Source organism: Ciconia boyciana, chromosome 7 (genome assembly GCF_034638445.1).
Source record: "Ciconia boyciana chromosome 7, ASM3463844v1, whole genome shotgun sequence".
Lineage (NCBI taxonomy): Eukaryota > Metazoa > Chordata > Aves > Ciconiiformes > Ciconiidae > Ciconia > Ciconia boyciana.
The window spans coordinates 56,271,779-56,291,693 of NC_132940.1; the positions used below are offsets into that span (position 1 = coordinate 56,271,779).

The 19,915-nt window shown below is 49.9% G+C and overlaps 1 protein-coding gene across 3 annotated transcripts in view; it reads left to right on the forward strand.

The window, feature by feature from the left end:
• DIS3L2 (DIS3 like 3'-5' exoribonuclease 2) overlaps positions 1-19,915 on the forward strand; it is a 195,849-nt gene that overhangs the window by 140,425 nt on the left and 35,509 nt on the right. For all 3 annotated transcript variants that reach the window (XM_072868187.1, XM_072868189.1, XM_072868188.1), the window contains one exon: positions 15,701-15,780. In XM_072868187.1, coding sequence (XP_072724288.1) covers positions 15,701-15,780 — 80 coding nt within the window. The remainder of the gene's footprint in view (positions 1-15,700; positions 15,781-19,915) is intronic.

The following is a 19,915-nucleotide window of genomic DNA, read 5'->3' on the forward strand; positions in this document are numbered from 1 at the left end:
GGATCAGTGTTTTTGCTACAAGTAGCCTTTGTAATAGTGGTAGCATAGCGATGGGCACAAAATACCATTCAAAGGAGGAAGACTTGCTGAAAAGAGCTTAAACAGCCAAGAAATGGGTGCCACCACAGGCGTTTCTCCCAACCCTCATTAATTTTCATTTTGAAAGAGTTATGTTTGGGGAAAGGTTTTTTTGTTTGTCTAAAATAAAAAAATCTTACCTCCTTCATGGAGCTGCTGCTCCAAATGTTTTTAGAACTAGCGTGCAGCTGCCTGGTCTACCTTGTCTCATTAGAAACTGGCTTGATCTTCAGTCTTGGCAGATCCCATGAGAGTCTATGAGCTGTATTAGAAGGGTCCAAGGTGACTCTTTGGTATGAGAGGGTAGGCATTTCACGGCTTGCTGAATGTCAGCTGTGACAGTGCAGTGCCTGGGATGTGCTGCCTCAAGGCTTGAGCTGCAGTTATGGCATCCTGGAAACGTAAAGGTGGAAAGGGCTTTAGGAGATGATCCTCTCCTTTTCCTGGCAACAGCAGGAGCTCGGCTGGTAGTGGTCCTGTGCCATGTTTGTTGTTGCTTTGTCACTGAACCTTTGTAGCTGCTGGGACCTGTGTAGCCAGAGCGAGTTCCTCCTGGGATTGTCTCCATGACTTTCACCCACCCAGCCGTGCAGATACAAAGTGTGTGGAAGAAGTTTGCCGTTGGGCCTGTCTCTCACGTGTCCCTGTTTAGTCATTGCCTGGAATCTGAAATACTAAAGGCCTGCAGAAACCTTGCAAGGACCTTGGCCGAGCGTGCCAAGGTCCTCTGGGGTAGAGTTCAGCAGTCTGAAGGGCTCACCTGATTACAGCAAAGTAGTCATGCAAAGTGACTCACACAAGATTATCTTTAATGTCATCAAGTGTTTCTTCTCATTACAGTTGACAAGACAACCTGCTGGCTGCTGTTGTAATGGGGTTTTACTTGACGCAGCTGCAGTGTTGCGTGGTGCACAGAAGTGCCGGGGTGCGAGGTGCCCTCTAGTGCAGTCTGGGCAGCATAGCTCGGTGCTCCCACGGCTGGTGGCATCGCTGCTGCGCTGGGGGCGAGTGGCATGGCTGGGCGATAACCAGAGTGGGCAAAGCCGAGCAGGTACCTTTGCTCTTCAGCTTTAAGTGGGTATTTCAGCCTTAGTTTGGGTTTATGGAAAGCAGCATGAGGTTTGGTTTAGGGAAGAAAAAAAACCATAGTCCTTTTGAAAAGCAATTTGTTTCTGCTTTCTGTGAGCAAAGGTTCCAAACGGACTCGGTCAGTTCTGCAGTACGATCAACAGGACTGGAAAAAAATACCAAGTGAAGTAACACAGTGGCTATGGTAAACATGAACTGAGGCCTTGGAAGTAGCTAATGGCATACCACAAAAGAGTCTCCTTTCACCCACCACGGGCCGTGCCAGCAGCAAGCACTGCCAGCACTGGCGTCTAGCAGAGGAAAGCATCATTTGGCTCCCTTTTGGATTTCATTACTCTTCCTGCGATCCCTCCTGCTCACAGCAAAAGCCTTTCCAGTTGTAAAGAAGTGAATTAACTCCCTTCGTGTCAGTGATGGATGAGGCGCTTTCTCCCCCTTCAAAGAGGCGAGCCGTGCCGGTGAATGCGGGCCAGCGGAGTTGAAAAGTCCAAGCGGAACAGGAGAGCCCGTGGGGTGACCCAGCTGTCAGGGAGGACACCCTGGGGACGGCTCCCGCTGGTGCCCTGCGAGTGGTGAACAAAAGCCACTCTCAGCACGCTCGCCCGGCCTCAAGGCTGATTTTTTTTTTGTCCTGCTTTCAATGGACTTGGGCACATCCCTTAACACACAGCAGTTGTTTGTGCGGGGTTCGCGGAGCCTCAAAGGCTTTCAGAGGGTGCTTCTCCACCCTGCACAAAGGAGGGTTAGCACGCCGATACTTGGGAGATCTCCTTTCAGGCGTCCATGGCTAATCATATTAAAAGTGACCTCGTGGGCAGCACTTTCCATTGTTGCCATATGTTTTGTCCAGTGCTTGAGTGATGTTGCGCATTGGAATGTATTCATGCATCGCCTAATTTAATCACCAGGCTTAATCCTCTCTCCTGTTCTACACCCTTAGAATTTACTGGCTCCTTTCTAGCCTCCTGTGCATTGTCTGGGTCTCCTTCACAAGCTAATACTGATGCCTGGAGATATTTTTATTTATTTATTTACTTTCAGAGTGTATTTAAAAAAAAAAAATCTCAGCAACAAACCCAGCAACCTCTCCAAAGGGTGAGCGAGTGCAGTACTAAAGCACTAGCTCTAGGAGGCTGACCCTTCGTCCCTGTGATCTTTTTCTTCCAGCTTTTCCATAGAGAAATTAAGGATTAGGCTCATGGGTTTAAAAAAACAAAACAAAATACTACGAATGGAAAAATGACTGAGAAAGTGGTGTGCCTCCTTTTAATATTGTTGGAATAAATAACTAATTTTAAGAACTTGACTGTCTCTGTAAAATATGGTGTTGGTTTCTGCCTTTAAAACTTACCACTTTGGTATGGACAACTCCAATTCCAGGACTGACCAGACAAAATTAACCCAACAAAGCCCCAAGTCCATCAAGCTGGGAAACTGGAAAGTCTGATTTATACAAAACTACTGCAAAAACCAGAAAGCTCTGCAAGAGCTGCCATGCTCAGCAGAAGCCAGGCATTTCTAGGGAGCAGTGCTTTACAGACTGTCTTTTAAGGATGATTTCTAAAGATTTTTCTAAGACTTCCCTGCCCCAGCCGACTCTGCCGTGTGGAAGTGTAGCTTAAAAATAGTAGAGTTCCAGTTGTGTTGTGACTTGCTTTAGGAATGGATGGGGTCAGTCCCGGCAAGGGAAGGCAGTGATGAGATTTTAGGATGATACATGATCAGGTTGCTAGTATGCTGAACTCCCAGGGGCAGGAAACGTTTTAATTTCCTTACACTTGCTGAGGCAGATTGTTAAATAAATACCTCATGCTTTGGTTCAGCTCTTCGGTTCTCCTTCTCCACATACAGCGTGCTGGTACCCACAAGTCTAAACAGTGAACTACATCCCGGATATCTTTGAAACCTTAAACATAGCTTGTACCAATTTAACTGAATTACAGCTTTGAGTTTCCCTCTGTGTGTGTGCATGCACACATGTGTTTCTTGCAGCTGAGTTCTCACACGTGAGCTTGCTGGTCTTCTGTGACTGCGTGTTATGGTTTGGGTTTGATAGGAGGAAGGAGGAATGACATAAAAGATTGCAGATTTGTGACTGGTTTTGCAAATAGTTTTTAAATATTATGTATCTTCATTTTGAAGAAACGCAGTACTGCTTGGAAACCACAACTACTGAACATAAACCATGTCGAGCCCCTTACATATGTTAAATAACAGTGCAGAATACAGGGTTATAAAAAGCCTGCTGTGCATTAATGCTGGAAAAAGATCACTGATCCTACCCCCCGTACTCCAACCCGGGGATCGACAGCAGCCTCACGGGCTCTGACATCAACTTGGCCTACAAAAATACTTTACATTTTACACCGCACCTTTTCAGAGTGAACCTTGCCAGAGCCCTTTCCGAAGCGTCTACATGCAGAAATTGCTTCCCGCTGAAGCACAGCCATGTCGGAGCTGGAGGAAGACGGCTGGCCGTGGGTTAGCTGGAGGGCAGGGTGCCTGTCCCGCTGCCAGCGGGCTCTGGGCTCGCTGGGACAAGTTGCCTGGCCCCCATCCACTCCTGCTTCCTTCTTTCCCTGTGACAGAGGAGCTGCGAGGTCCCTAGGAAAGAGTGACCAGATTCCTCTGGTTGCTGCCGGAGGAATTCAACCGAGCCACAGCCAGGCCGTCCCTGAGGCAGCCCAGGAGCCAGCAGTGGTTGTGCTAATAGTGGCAACTCTTGCCATCCATGGGAATGGGCAGGGAATGGGCAGGATGTCCATGGAAAGTTTTGGATCTCGTGCACTGAGCAATCGTGGTTAGGTACTCTGCAAGATTTGGTTAAGTAAGAGAGAAGAGGTCATGGCACGCAGCCTGCCTCTGCCCAGGGAGGAGGGAGCTGGCACTGCCATGGCAGGGTGCTGGGTGGCATTTTATGGCGTGTGGTGTGTGGAGAAGATGCTCTGTGGAAGGCAGTGGGCTGAGTGTGTATGGCAGGAGATACCTTCCCATCCTCTGCTGCTAACAGTGGCGGGAGGAGAAGGTTTGGCCAAGGACACAGCACAGCTGCCTGCTGCCTGCAGTCCTGGCAGGTTGTAACAAGCTGCAAGAGAGTCCAGATCTTCCCCAGAGAACGAGCAAAGCTCGAGGCAGCAGTGCTAGGACTGGACTTCGGGACTGGCACGTATTTCCCAGTAGCACCCCAGGATGGGGGAGAATGGCGTGGCTGTCAAACTGAGATCAGCGCAGTGTGATCAGGGCATTTTGCATCTTCATAATCACAGCTCCAGTTTAATGGCTTGCAGATATAACTAAACCTGGAAATCCTGTTGTGATCTCTCTTGTTACCTGGCAGAGCTCTTATCATGTCGGCACAGGGGCTGTTCATATTCTAATGGGTTTATCTCTGGTATGGAGGGTATTACAAGCTTTCGTCTGTCTTCCAGTCCAACTCTACGGAAATCCCTCCAGGCACGAGGCAGTACCTGGGCACTGAATTAATCTGTGCTCCTGGGTTCTCACAGCTCCATTAGTGGCTTAGCAGGAGAAGCAGTTAGCATTAACAAACTTAAGAAAATAGGATTTGCTGTGTTTGATCTGCCCTCGGCTCCTTGTATCCTCCCAACAGCAATGACAAAGACTGGGCACATTACGGGAAGGCACAAAACAGTCTTAGGGAAGACACAAAATAGGCTGATTTGTAAAATGTGTATCAGCATCCTCCAAGGCTCTTGAGGAAAAAAAAAAAAGTTGTACTATAGTCGGGTGCAATAAGAGACACCGAACCATTTTTCCTTTTGCCACATGCGCCCACAGCTCTTACCTTGCCTTTCCGTGTGGCTCAAGCCATGTGAAGACAGCGCGGTGTCCTGTCCTCCTTCAGGTAACCACCGCTTTGGGATCTGTTGCTGGCACGAGGCTGGGGCAGCTCTCAGAAACCATCCAGCACTTTGTGAAGGGCTCTTTGTCCCCTTGCTTTTCATCAAATGAACATTTACTGTGGCTAGTGTTCTTGTTCTGTTTTCCATTAAAGAAACAGCCTGCAAGCCGCATGCCGTGTTTCCCTTGTGGCATTACGTTCCTTAGCAGAGCTGTACATCCATCAGTGGCTGGATCTGCCATCTCTTTGGGAGCCGCTGACTTCTGCAAGGCTGCTCTCTACTGACCGCAGGCTCTCGGAAAACAGCAGGGCCAAGTGTGAAGCTAAACTTCAGGCTGCTTAAACCTAGGGTCAGTAAGTTGAGACCTGTTTTCAGACATGACTGTCAGGTGTCTGAAATAACAGCAGTTGGGGATAATGACCTGTTACCGGCAGTACCCTCCAATAACGACATACCAAGCAGTGTGTTTAGAGAGGGTTTTCCACTTGCTTGTGTCACTCTTCATCTAAAGCAGGCATGGAACACACTGATTGCTTTTCTTAAGTCTTTCAGGCTCTCACATACCATTTTGGGACAGAAACACCTTAGGGATCCCTTTCTGATCAGGGAAATTTGCTTTCCTTCATCAGATCAAAATGGCATATACATGGACTTCCATACTGCCCACCCTGTGAAAAAGCTGGTGTCAGTCCTGCAGGTCCCCTCGGGTCCCAGGTACGACCGGCCGGCAGGCTGCAGGCACCGTGGCCGCACAGAAACGCCTGTCTGTTCTGCTGCTGACACTTGTCAGCTTAGGGGAAATTTTACGTCAGCCATACGCTTAAAGTTTCTCGCCTTGCTAATAGTGAGAAATATTTCCCTTTTTTCATGGTTGCTTTAACTCACTTGGTTGGTCTGTTTGCTCCAGAATTTTCAAAGCGGTGGATGTATTTGCTGCTCTGCCAGCCCCTGAGCTTTCTGACAAGCCAGGGATTAGGAGGCCTGGGATCTCTCTCAGTCTTGGGTGTCGGTGTCGGGTGTTGCTGGTGTCATGCTGCCCTTCTCCAGGCTCTGCACCAGCTGCTGGTGCCCATGGGCTTGGGCAGTACGGTGTCAGCAGCTGCATTTCCCATCTCCCTTCTCGTGCAGCAGACCCTGCTCTTGCCTGTTCCTGTTCACACCAGTTACAGGTCCCTGTGCTGCTCCCCTGCCCTCTGGCTGTTGGCCTCTGGTCTCTCCTGGGGAATTTTCGCTCTTTGATAAGGTATGTGGTGTCCAAGCGCTGCCCTCCAGCCATCAGCTTCTTCATGGACAGGGAGATTTGACTTCCCGGCAACTTTAATGGCTTTGAGAAGGGTCAGTCCTGCCTCCACGAATCTCTGGGGTTGTTTCAAATTCCTGATTGCAATCTAGCCTCTTAGTAGAGTCTTGATCATCCTCCTCTCCCAAATTCCTGCTTTCCCAAGAGAGTTTCCATATCTCCCAGGTGAAAAAGAGGCCATTGGGACTGGGCAGGACCTAACTGTTCCCCTGCGGCCTCGTAAAGTCTGTAAGTCATCATCAGTCCTCAAAATGCAAGAATTTTCTGCAGCCCAAACCCTCTTGTCTCTACTGAGGTTGGTAAAGCCCAGCTTGTGAAGGCTCTGTTATTGCACAAGGTGAAATCAGTGAAATTGTCTTTCGTCAGAGCACCGGCGAGGCTGGGAGAAGTGCAAGAGCTGAGAGTGCTTCAAAGAGAGGCTGAGAGACAGGCTCCGAGTAACATAAAACGGCCAAGCATTGAAATTTGGCATGTATCTTGTTAGTGACACAGTTTTTTATGTGGCATTTCCTAGTGATGTTTTGCTTTTATTTTAAAATTGATGTACGTGTAGAAAATACTTTTAACTTCATTGACAGTTCCCTAGTGGTCTAGAGCATGCGGTGCAGTGTCACAATTCGTTAGCTTCTGAAGAAGGTATTTTTAATCCACCAATGTAAACCCTTTGCAATTGTATAATCTGTATTTTAGTCCTGTGGTTTCCTAATCATGTATCTGGAGAATGAGCTCATCCAGTTTATAAATTATAAAGTGAACGGAAGTATTCAGCTCTTCTTTCTAAATAAATCTGGATCCATTTCTTCATGGATTGCATACTGTGTTCGAAATCTCTGATGCAGGCAAGTGTGAATGTTTAAAAATAAACTCATTTGCGGTCTATATTTTTGCCAAGTGGTGAAAGTTGTCTCCTGCCCCATCTTTCCAGAAAGGCTCTTCAGCTTTGACTTGCAGCTGTGAAATAAAAGCCAAGGGTATGATGCCAGCTTGCCATTTTGATGACGGCATCCCTGTGTCTTTGCAAAGGATCCAGCCACGCTTCTTTCTGGTTTTGCTGCACTGCCCAACCACCTGCGGTGGAGGTTTTGGGGGCCACTAGAGAGCAACAGGGCAGCCCTTGTATGTGCTAAGGAACACGCGTTGGTGACTTTGCTCCCATGATGGGAAGACCCCAGGGTCCTCGCTGCATCCCAGGGGAGATATTTGGAGAGGAAGACCTCCTGCAGCCTGTGGGATAATTTAGTAATAGCTTATACTGGTTTTGGGTCCCAGGCTGGGAACCTCTAGACTAGGAGGTTAGTTTAAGAAGGGTGCAAAGCTATCTGCTATCTTCCTGTATGTCAGGGATTCACTGGCTTTGCATATATTTTATGCAGTTGTATAATGCAGGCAGCAATAGAGGAGAAGAATCACATTTGAGTAAACTATGAGGGTGGTGAGGCACTGGAACAGGTTGCCCAGAGAAGTTGTGGATGCCCCATCCCTGGAAGTGTGCAAGGCCAGGTTGGATGGGCCTTTGAGCAACCTGGTCTAGTGGAAGGTGTCCCTGCCTATGGCAGGGGGGTTGGAACTACATGATATTTAAGGTCCCTTCCAACCCAAACCTTTCTATGATTCTATGATTCTATGATTCTATGATTCTATGGGACTGTAAAATAGAAATGGGCAGAGGGCTTCAGACCAGAGTAATACCCCAAATGAGTTTCAGCTCCTTTTCCTAGGCTGGATTGGGTTTCAGGTTGACATTGTCCTTTAGCCACACACATGGATCTTGTAGCCTGTTAACAGAGGTAGTTTGCGGGCTAATGTCATGAGAGGGAAGAGACATTAGAGAGTTGTGTTGCTTGGGTTGTGCAGAATGGGTAAAACCCAAGATCATGTGTTGTATTACAGCAAGTAAGAGAACCTTTCTGCATGGGAGACCTTGAGATGACAAAGCAAAACAGGAATGGAGAGGTCGTCTCACCCCCAGAAATAAGTCACCCTTAGCTCTGCTGCCCATTTGCACCCAGTTGTTCTTGTGTCCCGTGAAAGGGGGCAAGGCTAGCATGGAGTTTCTGTCAAACACGGCACCATCATCTCACACCCAGGAGCTCCAGGACGTGCAGGTTGGCCGGCTGTGGAGCGTGCTGGGTGCCCAGCATGATCATTGCTGATTCCTTCCTGTGCCTGCTCTGCATTTCGGGTTGGGGGTTGAGATGTCTCAGGAGTGGTGACAGTGGGGTGGGAAGAGCAGCTGCTGGTGACATCCCCATCAGAGCACCCTTTCCCCAAGGAGCAGGCTTATGGGACAGCTGGTTTTACCTTTCTGCTTGTCTCTGTCTCCTGGGGATCAGCAGTGCTGAGGACACGGGGCAGCAGGGACGGCCTCAGGAGCCTCCTAGAGAATTTAAACCTTCACCTGGAAAATGTGCATTTAGGGATGGGGAGGAGTAGTCTTACTGAGGAGGCAGTGGGTGAGATGCGACCAGTTTAGGACCAGTTCAGGACTTCCAACCAGTAGCAACAGCAGTCCCATAACGAGGTGCTGAGATTGGTCAGCCATTCTCTGTCTGCAAAGCCAAAAGGGGAGGACCACCCCAACCCAATGCGAGAGGTGACTAGTTGAGCTGGTAGCAAGTTTCCTTGTCTTTCCTCTTTTTCACCTGTAGGACTTTTGGTCTGTCCTTTATAACCCCCATCCTGTCCTTACCACATGTTCTTCAGCCTCTACTCAGGGTCTTTCTCCAGCAATTTTGAACTGCAGCACAAATAGAAAAGCTCGTGGAAGGAGAAGTGCTTCGGTCTCAAGAGCAGCTTCTTTAAGTGAAAACACAGCTGTGAGGTTTGCAGCCTGCGCTTCTGTAAGGGCTCGTCCAGCCGGCACAGCCAGCACCACTGCAGTCCTTCCAGCACGCAGGAATTGGGAAATCCATTGTGAACAAGATTGAGTTTGATGGCCTGCGTGGAGGCAGATGGATGTATTTTTAAGGGACGAGGTGCCAGAAAACTCTGTGATTACGTTACTGGAGCATGGCTCGTTTTTTGTGGTTTTAAAAGTGAGTGTCAGGACTTCAGGGCTATTTTTTTTTCGGGTCAAAACCGAAGTTTGGGCGGGGCATAAAAACCTGCTTGATGACTAAGTTTATTCTTAAAAAGCTTTCTAGAGCTTGCTGGAGGGGGGAGCCTTTATTGTGAGAGGGAGCTGATACCAGTCTTTTTCAACATCCATGCAGATGGGGTTAAATTTGAATGAGTGCCAAGGGTAGAAAAGAACTCCTGCCTTTCAGGAGACTGTTCTCAGTGTAATCTTTAGATCCAGCCCCCTGGTTTTTGTCTTGGAGGCTCGTGTTCTGCCTCTCCTCCTTGCCCTGGGTGAAGTCTTTCTGCTTGAATACCCCACCACATTGGTGGAATTACCTTGAACAGTTATAACCAAGGCTGGCTGAAGCATGCCCTTACATTGCCCCAGAACTGGGACATCTGAAATCTTTGACCCGGTTACTCGGCTGAACCGATAATACCCCTCTGATACAGTGCATGTGTAGAGAAAACTTTTCATCTAATGACGGAGGTTTGCTGCTCGGAGCCAAGGCTGGGAACAGGGGGATCCAAGCCAAACCATTTGCTCAAGGGGCATGCAGAATTTGCCCAGTCAAGTCAATATAGGTACTGGCAGCATTTCAGCAGCCAGAAGGCTGCTCCTCATGCTCTCTCCTTGTTGGAGCTACCAGGCTTTATCGCATGAGTGGGTCCCTAATTGCTGCAGGTCTAAAACTTTCTTTAAAATTAGGATGGCTGCTGGCTGCACCGAAGTCCAGGCAAGCCTGGAGGTCCATGACAGCGTTAAGCACTGCTCCCCCTTTCTGAAAAGCCTCTTTCTGGCCTTGGTGGAGGAAGCCCCAAGATGTAGGCAGCTTCCCCAACACCCCCCACCAAGGCCTGTCTGCCTGAGCAGGGCACTGGGTCCCTGCAGGGATCAGGCAGCGCAGGGCTGTCGGTGCACTGAAGGGCAGCTGCCCTGAGCCCTTCTGCTTTCACCGGTGTCTTGTGTCTGTCCGTGCCTGCGTGCTGGTTTGGTGTCTGCTCACCACTGTCAGGGGAGTGTGTGTGGGAACCCTTGAGTGCAGATGAAGCACGTCAGTGTCTGATGGATGGCAGAACAAGGGGACATTCCACTATCAGCCAACTGCTGGATTTAAGGATGTAGGAATAGAGAGCAGGAGGATGTTACCAATCTAGAGAGTGGAGTCATTGCACGAACAAGTGTTACGTGCACACAGCACTCTGTGCCCAGTGACCACTGTGAACAGGAGATGACTTTCCTTGAGATGACTTTCCTCAAGGAGGTGGCATTAGCTTCACCTCGAGCCTGCGATACGTGCCACCAGACATTACCAAGGATCAGCCACGTGTTGTGAATACATTCCCTTGCTCCATCAACCAATCACCAGATAACGTGCCCACGCCTGCTTGTTACTTTGGGTACCACGGAGGCAACGACGTCCTGCCCATCAAACAGCCTGCCTCAGCCCCTTTGAATTTCAGTGCCTTGCTCCTCTTCTGTTTGGGTGTATTGCAATTGTGTCTGGTAGCGAGCGAGCCTATCCATCACTGTATCCACACAGATCCCAATTACTCCTTTTGACAGCTCTTATTCGCACACCTCCCTGTGCCTCTGACATCTCAATTATTGATGGGGCTTGCCTGGTAGGCAGCACTCTGTTCTCAGCATGGCTACGTTCCAGTTCCCTTTCCCATTGAGTTCACGCACGCACCATGCCGAGCGTTTCTTTATGTGCAAAGCTATTGAAGTGGAAAGGGATCTTTATTAGCATGTGAGCTCCAGGGCTACACTGCCGAAGGGGGCAGCGCAAGCCAAATCACACCGCAGTACGGTGCTGGGAAATTTCCTCTCCCCCTCCTCTCCCAGTGAAGCCCAGCAGTGTCTTGTAAAATGAAATTATCTCGTATGTTTAATGCTGAAGATCCCTTGATCTGATGAGCCTTCCTTGTGATGGGGTCACCTTGCACTTGCATTTCTGTAAGAAACTTCAGTTCCCCATTGCCCCTGCAGGCATAAAATCCGGTATTTTGAAGAGCAGTGCCCTTTCCTTTGTCTTGGTATTAGCTTGTTTGCTGGCTTTACGGCAAGCCTTTGCGTTCTGACAAGGAGCACCGACACACAAAAAAAGGAGCTTCAAAGCAGCACGCGGTGTTGGAGCAATGTTGTCAAATTGGTTAAGAGTTAGAGCTGTGCCAGAGGGAGGATTGCAAAAGCCTGCTTGTTTTGTAGAGCTTTGTGTATCTGGGAGGCTCTGGATGTCTTGGACATTGCTGTAGCAGAAGTCAGATAGGAGGAATGATAAAGTGGTCGATCAGCTCCTGACATCTCTCCTGCCCCCAGCCTTGCTCTGCAACCTTTTTTAATTCAGAAGTAACCAGGGGTTTTGAGCTTAGTGAACAAAGGCAAAAGGAAAGGGCAGCTGCTGGAGAAGATGGGACCGGAGAGAAGTAGCAGTGTAGGGTGTGCAGAGAGCTGGGAAAGGACACTTGAGTTTTGTTCTTGGAGATCTGTGGCAGCAGGCGCCTCATAGATTACCTTCAGGAGGAAAGGAAAAATCTGTGGAGCATACCGTCCGAAGCACCGAGGTGCAGGGGAGCATAAGTGCCTTTGCAGCTGAGCACGGCCATGCAGAAGTGAGCACCTGCCTGAGGGTGGTCAGTGGAGCACTCCAGTGGCTCCAACAGCAGAGAAGACCCAACTACATGATATTGAGTGGGTGTGGACAACCTTTTCAAGCTTAGTAGGAAGCTTACAGTCTCTGCATACCAGTTTGCCTCCTGGCAGCGCTCAGCTAGTCCTTCTCTACCTGTCTTACCCGCTCACTTTCCGCCCTGTGATGAGTTTTGCCTGGGCGCTTCGTGCTGCCTGCAGAGACCAAATGCCACCAAATGAGCAAGGCAGCTGAAACGTTGCCTGTGGCCCCCAGCCAGAGCTTGGCTGTTCATCTGGGGTCTGTAAGGACTCCTGGCCTGGGTGACAATCACAGGTCCCCTCTTCCCCCTCCTGGCTGGCCATGACAGTGCATCAGCAGGGTAGATCGGCAGAAGAACAGGGTTTTGTGTGTCAGCGACAGCACAGCTGCCTTGAGCTACGGTTGCTGGGACAGACCTTTAGTTACATGTCTCTCCGTGTGACAGCCTGACCCTGACATTTCTCTGAGTGGGGTCCTCTTGTCACTGTGGGTGACAGCAGCATCCTCTTGCCTGACAGTATTGCCCCAGATAGAATCGTAGAATTGTTTAGGTTGGAAAAGACCTTTAAGATCATCGAGTCCAACCGTTAACCTAGCACTGCCAAGTCCACCACTAAACCATGTCCCTAAGCACCACATCTACATGTCTTTTAAATATTCCAGGGATGGTGACTCAACCACTTCCCTGGGCAGCCTGTTCCAATGCTTGACAACCCTTTCAGTGAAGAAATTTTTCCTAATATCCAATCTAAACCTCCCCTGGTGCAACTTGAGGCCATTTCTTCTTGTCCTATCGCTTGTAACTTGGGAGAAGAGACCAATAGCCACCTTGCTACAACCTCCTTTCCGGTAGTTGTAGAGAGCAATAAGGTCTCCCCTGAGCCTCCACTTCTCCAGGCTAAACAACCCCAGTTGCCTCAGCCGCTCCTCATAAGACTTGTGCTCTAGACCCTTCACCAGCTTCGTTGCTCTTCTTGGGAGACCCACCAGCACCTCAATGTCCCTGTTACACAGGCTTTGCTGGCACTGGCGGGTAAGCAGAGGCGGCTGAGCCTGCCAAACAGGGTGTGTTTTATTTGTCTGGAATACCGTGAGCAGACAAAGAAGGGTTAAAATAACAGAAAATTGAAAACCCGCTATCTCTGGGAACTGTGATCTTTCCTTTTTGGGTAGGCGGGTTCCATGGAATCCCGTCCCCCCAGATAGTGGAAAGGTCACGCTCCCATACCTGATTGCCCCACAGCTTTCCCTGGCAGCCTGTCCAAACAAGGCTGTTTTCCTTCCAAGCCCTTTTCCTTCCTTCCCTTCCCCTGGACTTGTCTCCTTGCACAGAGCTGGCTCCAGCCCCAGGTGGTGCCAGGGGCCCAGAGCCCAGGTGAGCTGTAACCAGGGGTGCTTGGTTACTGCAAGCCCAAAGCCTGCTTAGCTGAGAGCTGCAAACAAGAGGCTCAGGCATTCCTGAGTTTGCCCTGATCAGAAATATAGTTGAAAGTGGCCAAAGCCATGCTTTTGCCCGATTTTGCACTTTCTTTTGTGTTTCTTCTCTAGCGACTCTGCAGTGCAGTGCCCTTTCCTCAAAGCGCAGGACCAGGTGGAGCTGTGCCCGAGATAACTGCTGTCCCTTTTGCCTCAGAGGTGCTTTCTGATACTCTAGCAGGAAAGCTCTGGAGAACCTGGCCCAGAAAAATGGCTTTGGGCAGTTCTCAGTTCCTCCTTCAGTTCCCCAAACCAGGACAGCTCACCTGGGGAACTCTGGTTATGGACAAGTGACCTTTGCCCATGCCACAGCAAGGCGATCGTTTGTCTCCCTTGGGGAGGTGGCTTGTTTGTTGCTGACCTCCTGCTGCCGTGGGGTAGCTGCCATGTGCCATCTAAGCATCTGGAAAGGCTGGAGCTGCAGCCTGGCTTTGTGGATCTCGGCAAGAAGAAACGTTCCCAGCTAGCCCTGCTAGTCCTGCCTTAGGCACTGGTCTCCAAAATGGATCTGAGGAATCTGCTAAGCTGTAGTGAGATCAGAGCTTGCAGGAAGGGGTAGTGGTTGACAGCATAAGAGGTTGCCATCTGGACAGCAGTATAAATCGTGATAATTGTACCACGGACACATGCAAAGCATGGACACAAGTGATACATGCTGGCACAGGAGTGCGTGTTTCAGAATAGCTTACAGAGTTAGGGGCATAGAAGTCAAGGGAGATCAGCTGGATTTGGCCTCAGCCTGGTACTTGGTTCTTAACTCAGTATCCGAGATGGTGAATTTTTCGATGATTTCATGGTATGCAGTTTTATTTGGGTCAGTGAGAGCACAGCGTATGACTTTGCTACCCTTTAGGGAAGAGAAAATCAGTGCACCATCTAATGATTCAGCACACGGGGTTTCTTAACAGCCTACGGGAGAAAGATGTTTTAATTTTGTGTTCGTTCCTGAATAAGCTGTTAATTTGAGTTAGCAATTTCCTTGGAGCCCAGAGGAGAGGAGCCTGTGATCAAATGGAGTGCTTCAACACTGCTCTCTCCTTTCACTGTTTAAAAAGGTTGGGCTCATCATAACAAACCTCCTTCAGCTTTGAGCCCTTGTGATGGTCTTCCCAGACCATTTCAAGAGTCCTGCACAATCCAGCAGTGGTAACAGCCCCTGCTGATAGTAATCTCTGTGACCCCAAAAAAGCCAAAGCGCTCAGCGCATAAAGATCGCAGCTACCTCCTCCGAAGGATGCTGCCCCTCTTACCCAGCCTGCTGGCTCCTGGTCAGAGTCTGCAGCCCTTTTGGAGAGCCCAGGGGCTGCACCTTGTGGCTGCGGGAGCTGGTGGGACACTGGTCTGGGGGCCAGCAGCCTTCCCCTGGGGAATGAGGGGCTGCTCGGATATGCAGGGCTGTTGCAGGGCTCAGCCCTGTGCTATTTTCTAGGCAATTCAGCATATAAAATCACTGGAGACATTTTCAGCAAAAATGTCTCCCCGCAGAACTGTTCTGTTGCTTGTTGAAAGAGGATTAATTTTTCCCCCTTAAATAAAATGAGCCGTGTTTGAAATCTGAAAGCCCTTGCTGAACGCCGCCTTGGAGCTGCAAAGAAAGCAGCTTCCAGGTCACATCATAGCCTCCTGCCGGACGCAGATCCAAACTGCAAACCCTTCTAACAGCTCTTTAATAACTCTGCACAGAAGGAAAAATCTGTCACCTTTCCCTCTGTGGTTTCTCCTCTGTTCTAATGCACTGGAGGAATGAGATGGAGCCGGGAAAGTTTTCAGGGAAAGACTCGTGGGAACTACAGCTGCCGATGGAGAAGACTCATTTCTTTAGTGTCTGAGGGGAACCGCAATCGCTTTGGTGAAGGGTGGTGTGTGTGGGTGGGTTTGGAGGGGTGAACCGTTATGACCCATGCATTTCAGAAGAACCACAAACACTTTATAGTAACAAAGGGTGGAAAAAGCGAGAGGTTTCTGCAACGCATGTGACTTTTCCCTGAGGTTTGGAACCCCACAGTATGTTCCAGGCCACGGTGTTTGCGTGTCAGTCGGTGAGTTAAGCTTTCTCCCTCAAGCCTCGCTTGAAGTTGCTGTGATGACTGAGAGCCTAAAATGTTGCTTTTTTTTCTCTCTCTCTTTTCATTCTCCCCCACCCCCTCTCCTCTCTGCAGCTGAAGCTCTCGTTTACCTTGGACCAGGCGAGTGGGATGCCTCAAGGCTGTTATATCTATCAGTACCGGGACAGCAACAAGTAAGTCCCACAGAAGATTGCACACAGCAGATAGGGGAAGGTGCATTGAAAGGAAACTGCCCTGCCTTCTGGCAGAGGGATCACGACTGCTTGTACCACTTAAAAGTAGATTAAAGCAGGCTTCAGGCTTGACCTGAAATTGGGAACAGCTCCTGTAAAGGCCAGATCCTTTAAAATGCACGAGGCCCTGCAGCCCCCTTTTTTCTGCAGCACTTAAAAGCTGCTTTTATTTGGGTAAAAGGCCGGCTCTTGGGTACCATGGGCTCTGGCAGAACTCACCCAGGCTTTGCCCAGGGGTGTTTGCAACTCAGACCCTGCACTGTTTTGTGCTGGGGTGACTCTGGGAGCATGGGCTGGGGTTAAGCATCCAAAGGCTGCAGAGCACCGAAGAGGGCAGCCCTCACCTCTGCTCAGCTAGAGACACGCAGCACCCCATTCTCTCTGCTAAAGCTCAGGCACGGGTTCACTGAGTGGCCTTTCACTTGTGGTACTGTAGCCCCAGTGCAGCCACGCGCTCAGTTTTTGTAAGGTACCGTATGATATTCAAGCTTTGGATGTGTTTGGAGAACAGAATCCTCAATTTCTAGGTATTCTGCCTATTTTTACTAGCTGCTGTAGTGAATTGGCACCCAAGATGTTTTCATTTCAAATCACATTCTCATTATCAAATTGACAGCAGCAGCACAGTTCAGGATATTTCTGTGTTCGCGGTGGGTTACTTTGCCTGAATACCAGCATGTCATAAATCTATAGCCTGTTACCTCCACCCATATAGTTCTGCTTCTTGCCAGTTACTGAAGGTTAACCTAAAAAAGGAGGATATATGAAATTGTCAATGAATGGAACAGCCTGTAATTAGATCTGCTCTGAAACGCTGACGAGAACAATCCTGACGAGGAAGAGGGACATCCACAAACAGCACCTACCCCTTTATAAGCTGAGAAATCTCAGTGTGTAAACAAGAAGGGAGATCATTTCTGGGAGAATCCTTCCCACCTGTGGATGGGCAATTAGCACGTGGTACACCGTCCCTTCCCAACTATCCTGGCCCCAGAGGCATGGAAGAGCAGAGTTGGTACCTCCAGCACTGCCAAGCTAACAGGGAAACGTGCGGTTCAGCGCCAAAGCATAAAATCAACAAGGGCAGGGTGTTTTGGTTTTGAGGTTTTTAAAGGCAGTGGCACACAATGGACAGTAAGGAAAAGAAAACCCGCAGACCTATTGGTGTTTGTTAAGGATGTTTATAGATCCAGTGTTTCTAATTGTGTGGCGTATATCTCAAAAATCAGAAGCTGCGTTTTTTTCTGCCACAGACCCTCCTCTCCCGGGCTCCGGTGGGTGTTTTGTGCCATTGTTCGAGGAAACTCCGGGGATGGGAGTGGAGCTATTTTGTTTAAGCGCTAAGGCCAATAGCAATTCCGCTTGGAAACCTTGCTTTTAGCTGTGAGTGGTCCAGCATGTGACAAAGTAGCTGCGGCATGTTGGCAGCTGTTGATTTAGAGATGTATGGCTGTGACCTGCGTTTCTGGCAAGCGTGGGAGCCGAGCCACCCCGAGCCATGCCAGCCGGGATCATGGGTTGGAAAAATATGGTGTGGGCAGGATGAGTGGGACTGCAAGTAAACCCAGACTTTGTGCGCGTCTAACGAATCCAAACTGCAGTTGTACCTCCCTGTGGGGCCGCGTGTTTTGTATTTTGTAGCTTGACCAACCTGGGGGGAGCAGGATCTCATTTCCCAGGGAGAGCCTCACTTGTGCCCACACTTACCCTCCTAAGCCCTGTGCGTGCAGCCCAGCACCTCCAACCCTCCTTGGCCGGTGAACTGAAGCATGACGGTCTGTGCTACGGCTGATGTATTCTTGCAGGTAAAGTGCCCTTGAGCCAAACGTGTGCTTGGTTCTGGTTGTACCCTGGGTGATTTTGGAGGAGGCCACATGCGTTGCAGTTTTATTGGCAGCAGAGCATTGCATTTGACTAGTGTAGTGAAGCACCGGATGTGGCTCCTGCTCAGCCAAGCAGAGACCGTACTTCTCAAGCAGTGGGCCTTTTATGGGGTTGATTTGTTATCCATACAATAGCATTGCAGTTGTCGTGATAATTTTTCCATAGCAATTTCCCAGGGTAAATTGTAGGCCTTGTGTTCTCCAAAGCCTAGTCAGGCTTTGACAGTACTCATTGTGACCTAAGGGGATAACAGTTCTTCTGCATTCTTCTAAAGATGTATCTGGAAGTTAAAGTAACATAACGTTTGTGTCTGCACCATGTTTTGGAGCTGTTTACAGCCCAGAGAAGAAATGCTGGCAATATGCTGTGGATCCCTGCAAGCTTGTGCATGTGAGGAAATGTGCACCCCGGAGCCCAGCGTCCTCGGCAGAGCGCTGGGGCTGGGACCTGCGCGGGGGACAGAGTTGTGGCGGGAGCGCAAGTGTGTGAAGCTCTCGAGCAGCAGCTTTAACAGGAGGAAGCAGAGGTGATCCGGGTTCACAGGAACCCATTCTGACCTGGAGAGTGTGGCCGGTGCCCCGGAGGTCTGTGTGAGTGGGGCTGTGCGTGGCAAGGCTCGGTGCCACCTTGGTCACCACAGGAGTGTCCCTTCCCCTCCAAGTGGCAAATGCTGTTCCAAGCTGCAGCCAGACGGGGCCACCGGAGAACAGCGGATATTGGCCTCCTGCTCTCAGAACAAAGGACTGCAGCATTGCTGAAAGTGTAATTACCAGAGCAATTAAAATTTCTATTGCTTAGGCTAGAAGTGCAAGTACCATGCAGGCTCTTACAAGGGCAATCAATTGGAATTTGTTCCCTTTAAAATTATAAAACCGTGCCAAGGAATTTTTGCCCTCTCCCGGCAGCTTCCCGTTGCCTGCCTGCCTGCAGCAGCGTTCATGGGCACAACGCTCGGCAGGTGCCCACTCCGCTATCGCACCCTGGGTGCAGAGCACTTTGGGGAGACCGGACTCAGCAGAGCCTTGGGAGCCTTGCACTGAGAGTAGAAGAGGTGCTGAGCAGCCAGCTGCTCACCCCTCCACCCCCTGCTATAATATATTGGTATCCGATGGCACTTGATAGTCCCAGTAGCGATCCAAGTGCTGTGCCTGGAGCTGTATGGAGGAGAGAGGCTGTCGCTGCCCCTGCGGTCACAGGGGTGAGACCAGGGGACATCACTTCTCCCCTTTTCCCCTGCTCAGACCCAGACACTTTCCTCCCCTTGGCTGCCAGTCCTTCCCAGCCCTTCAGTCCTTCGTGGCCCCAGAGGAAATGACTTGACCTCACACAGAAGCAAGCACTCTGCTTTCTCATTTTCAAGCCATGTTACTTAAATTCTCCCTAATGGGGATCAGTCAGTATAATCGATAGAGCACCGGGCTGCTGCACCAGGCCGCTGTGGGAAGGCTGTCCTGCGACGGGAGCGCTGTGCCGTGCCATGGGGACGGGCCAGTGATGTGTGCTGGGTGACATTCGGAACAGGAGCATGTTGTCAGCCTTCATGTGGCCCCAGAGCAGTCACATCCAGGAGAGGACACAGTGAGACTCATCCACGGTGAGACTGCGGCACGAGTCAGGTGTTGAGGGTGGGACTGACTTTCTGCCGCTGCCTCCTGCACAGGCTGGGTTTCTCTGGCCCTGCACAGCATCCAATTGCAAGACCCAGCCAGGTAGTAAAAGACCATCAAGGCCATTCGCATCCACCATGGCTCATGAATCCCGTCTTACAACACGCACTCACTGGTCCCCAATCTAGGAATATGATACTGGTGCTGCTGAAGAAACACTGGCTGCCCGTTCTGAAGCCTGCCTGCCTGGCGCAGCTGGTCCTACTCTTGCGGGCTGCCAGGCAGCGAGAAGGATTAGGTCAAGAAAGGTTACAGATGATCATGAAAGAATTCTTCCAGCCCAAGTGCAGGAAGAGCCAAAGCCAACTTGAGAACCCCCTGGAAGAAAGTAATTGCGAGAAATTAGTGTCTTTTGGCTGTATCCAAGAAATAGAAGATTCAATCTGTTTTCTGCATTCACTGTTGCTATCCAGACACTTCTCTGGAGACCTCCTAGGCTCTGCTCACCTACCCACAGCAAGTCTGACCCTTCAGATGCCTTTGTCTTCCTCCCAGGACTCTCTGATTACTGTCACCTTTCTCAG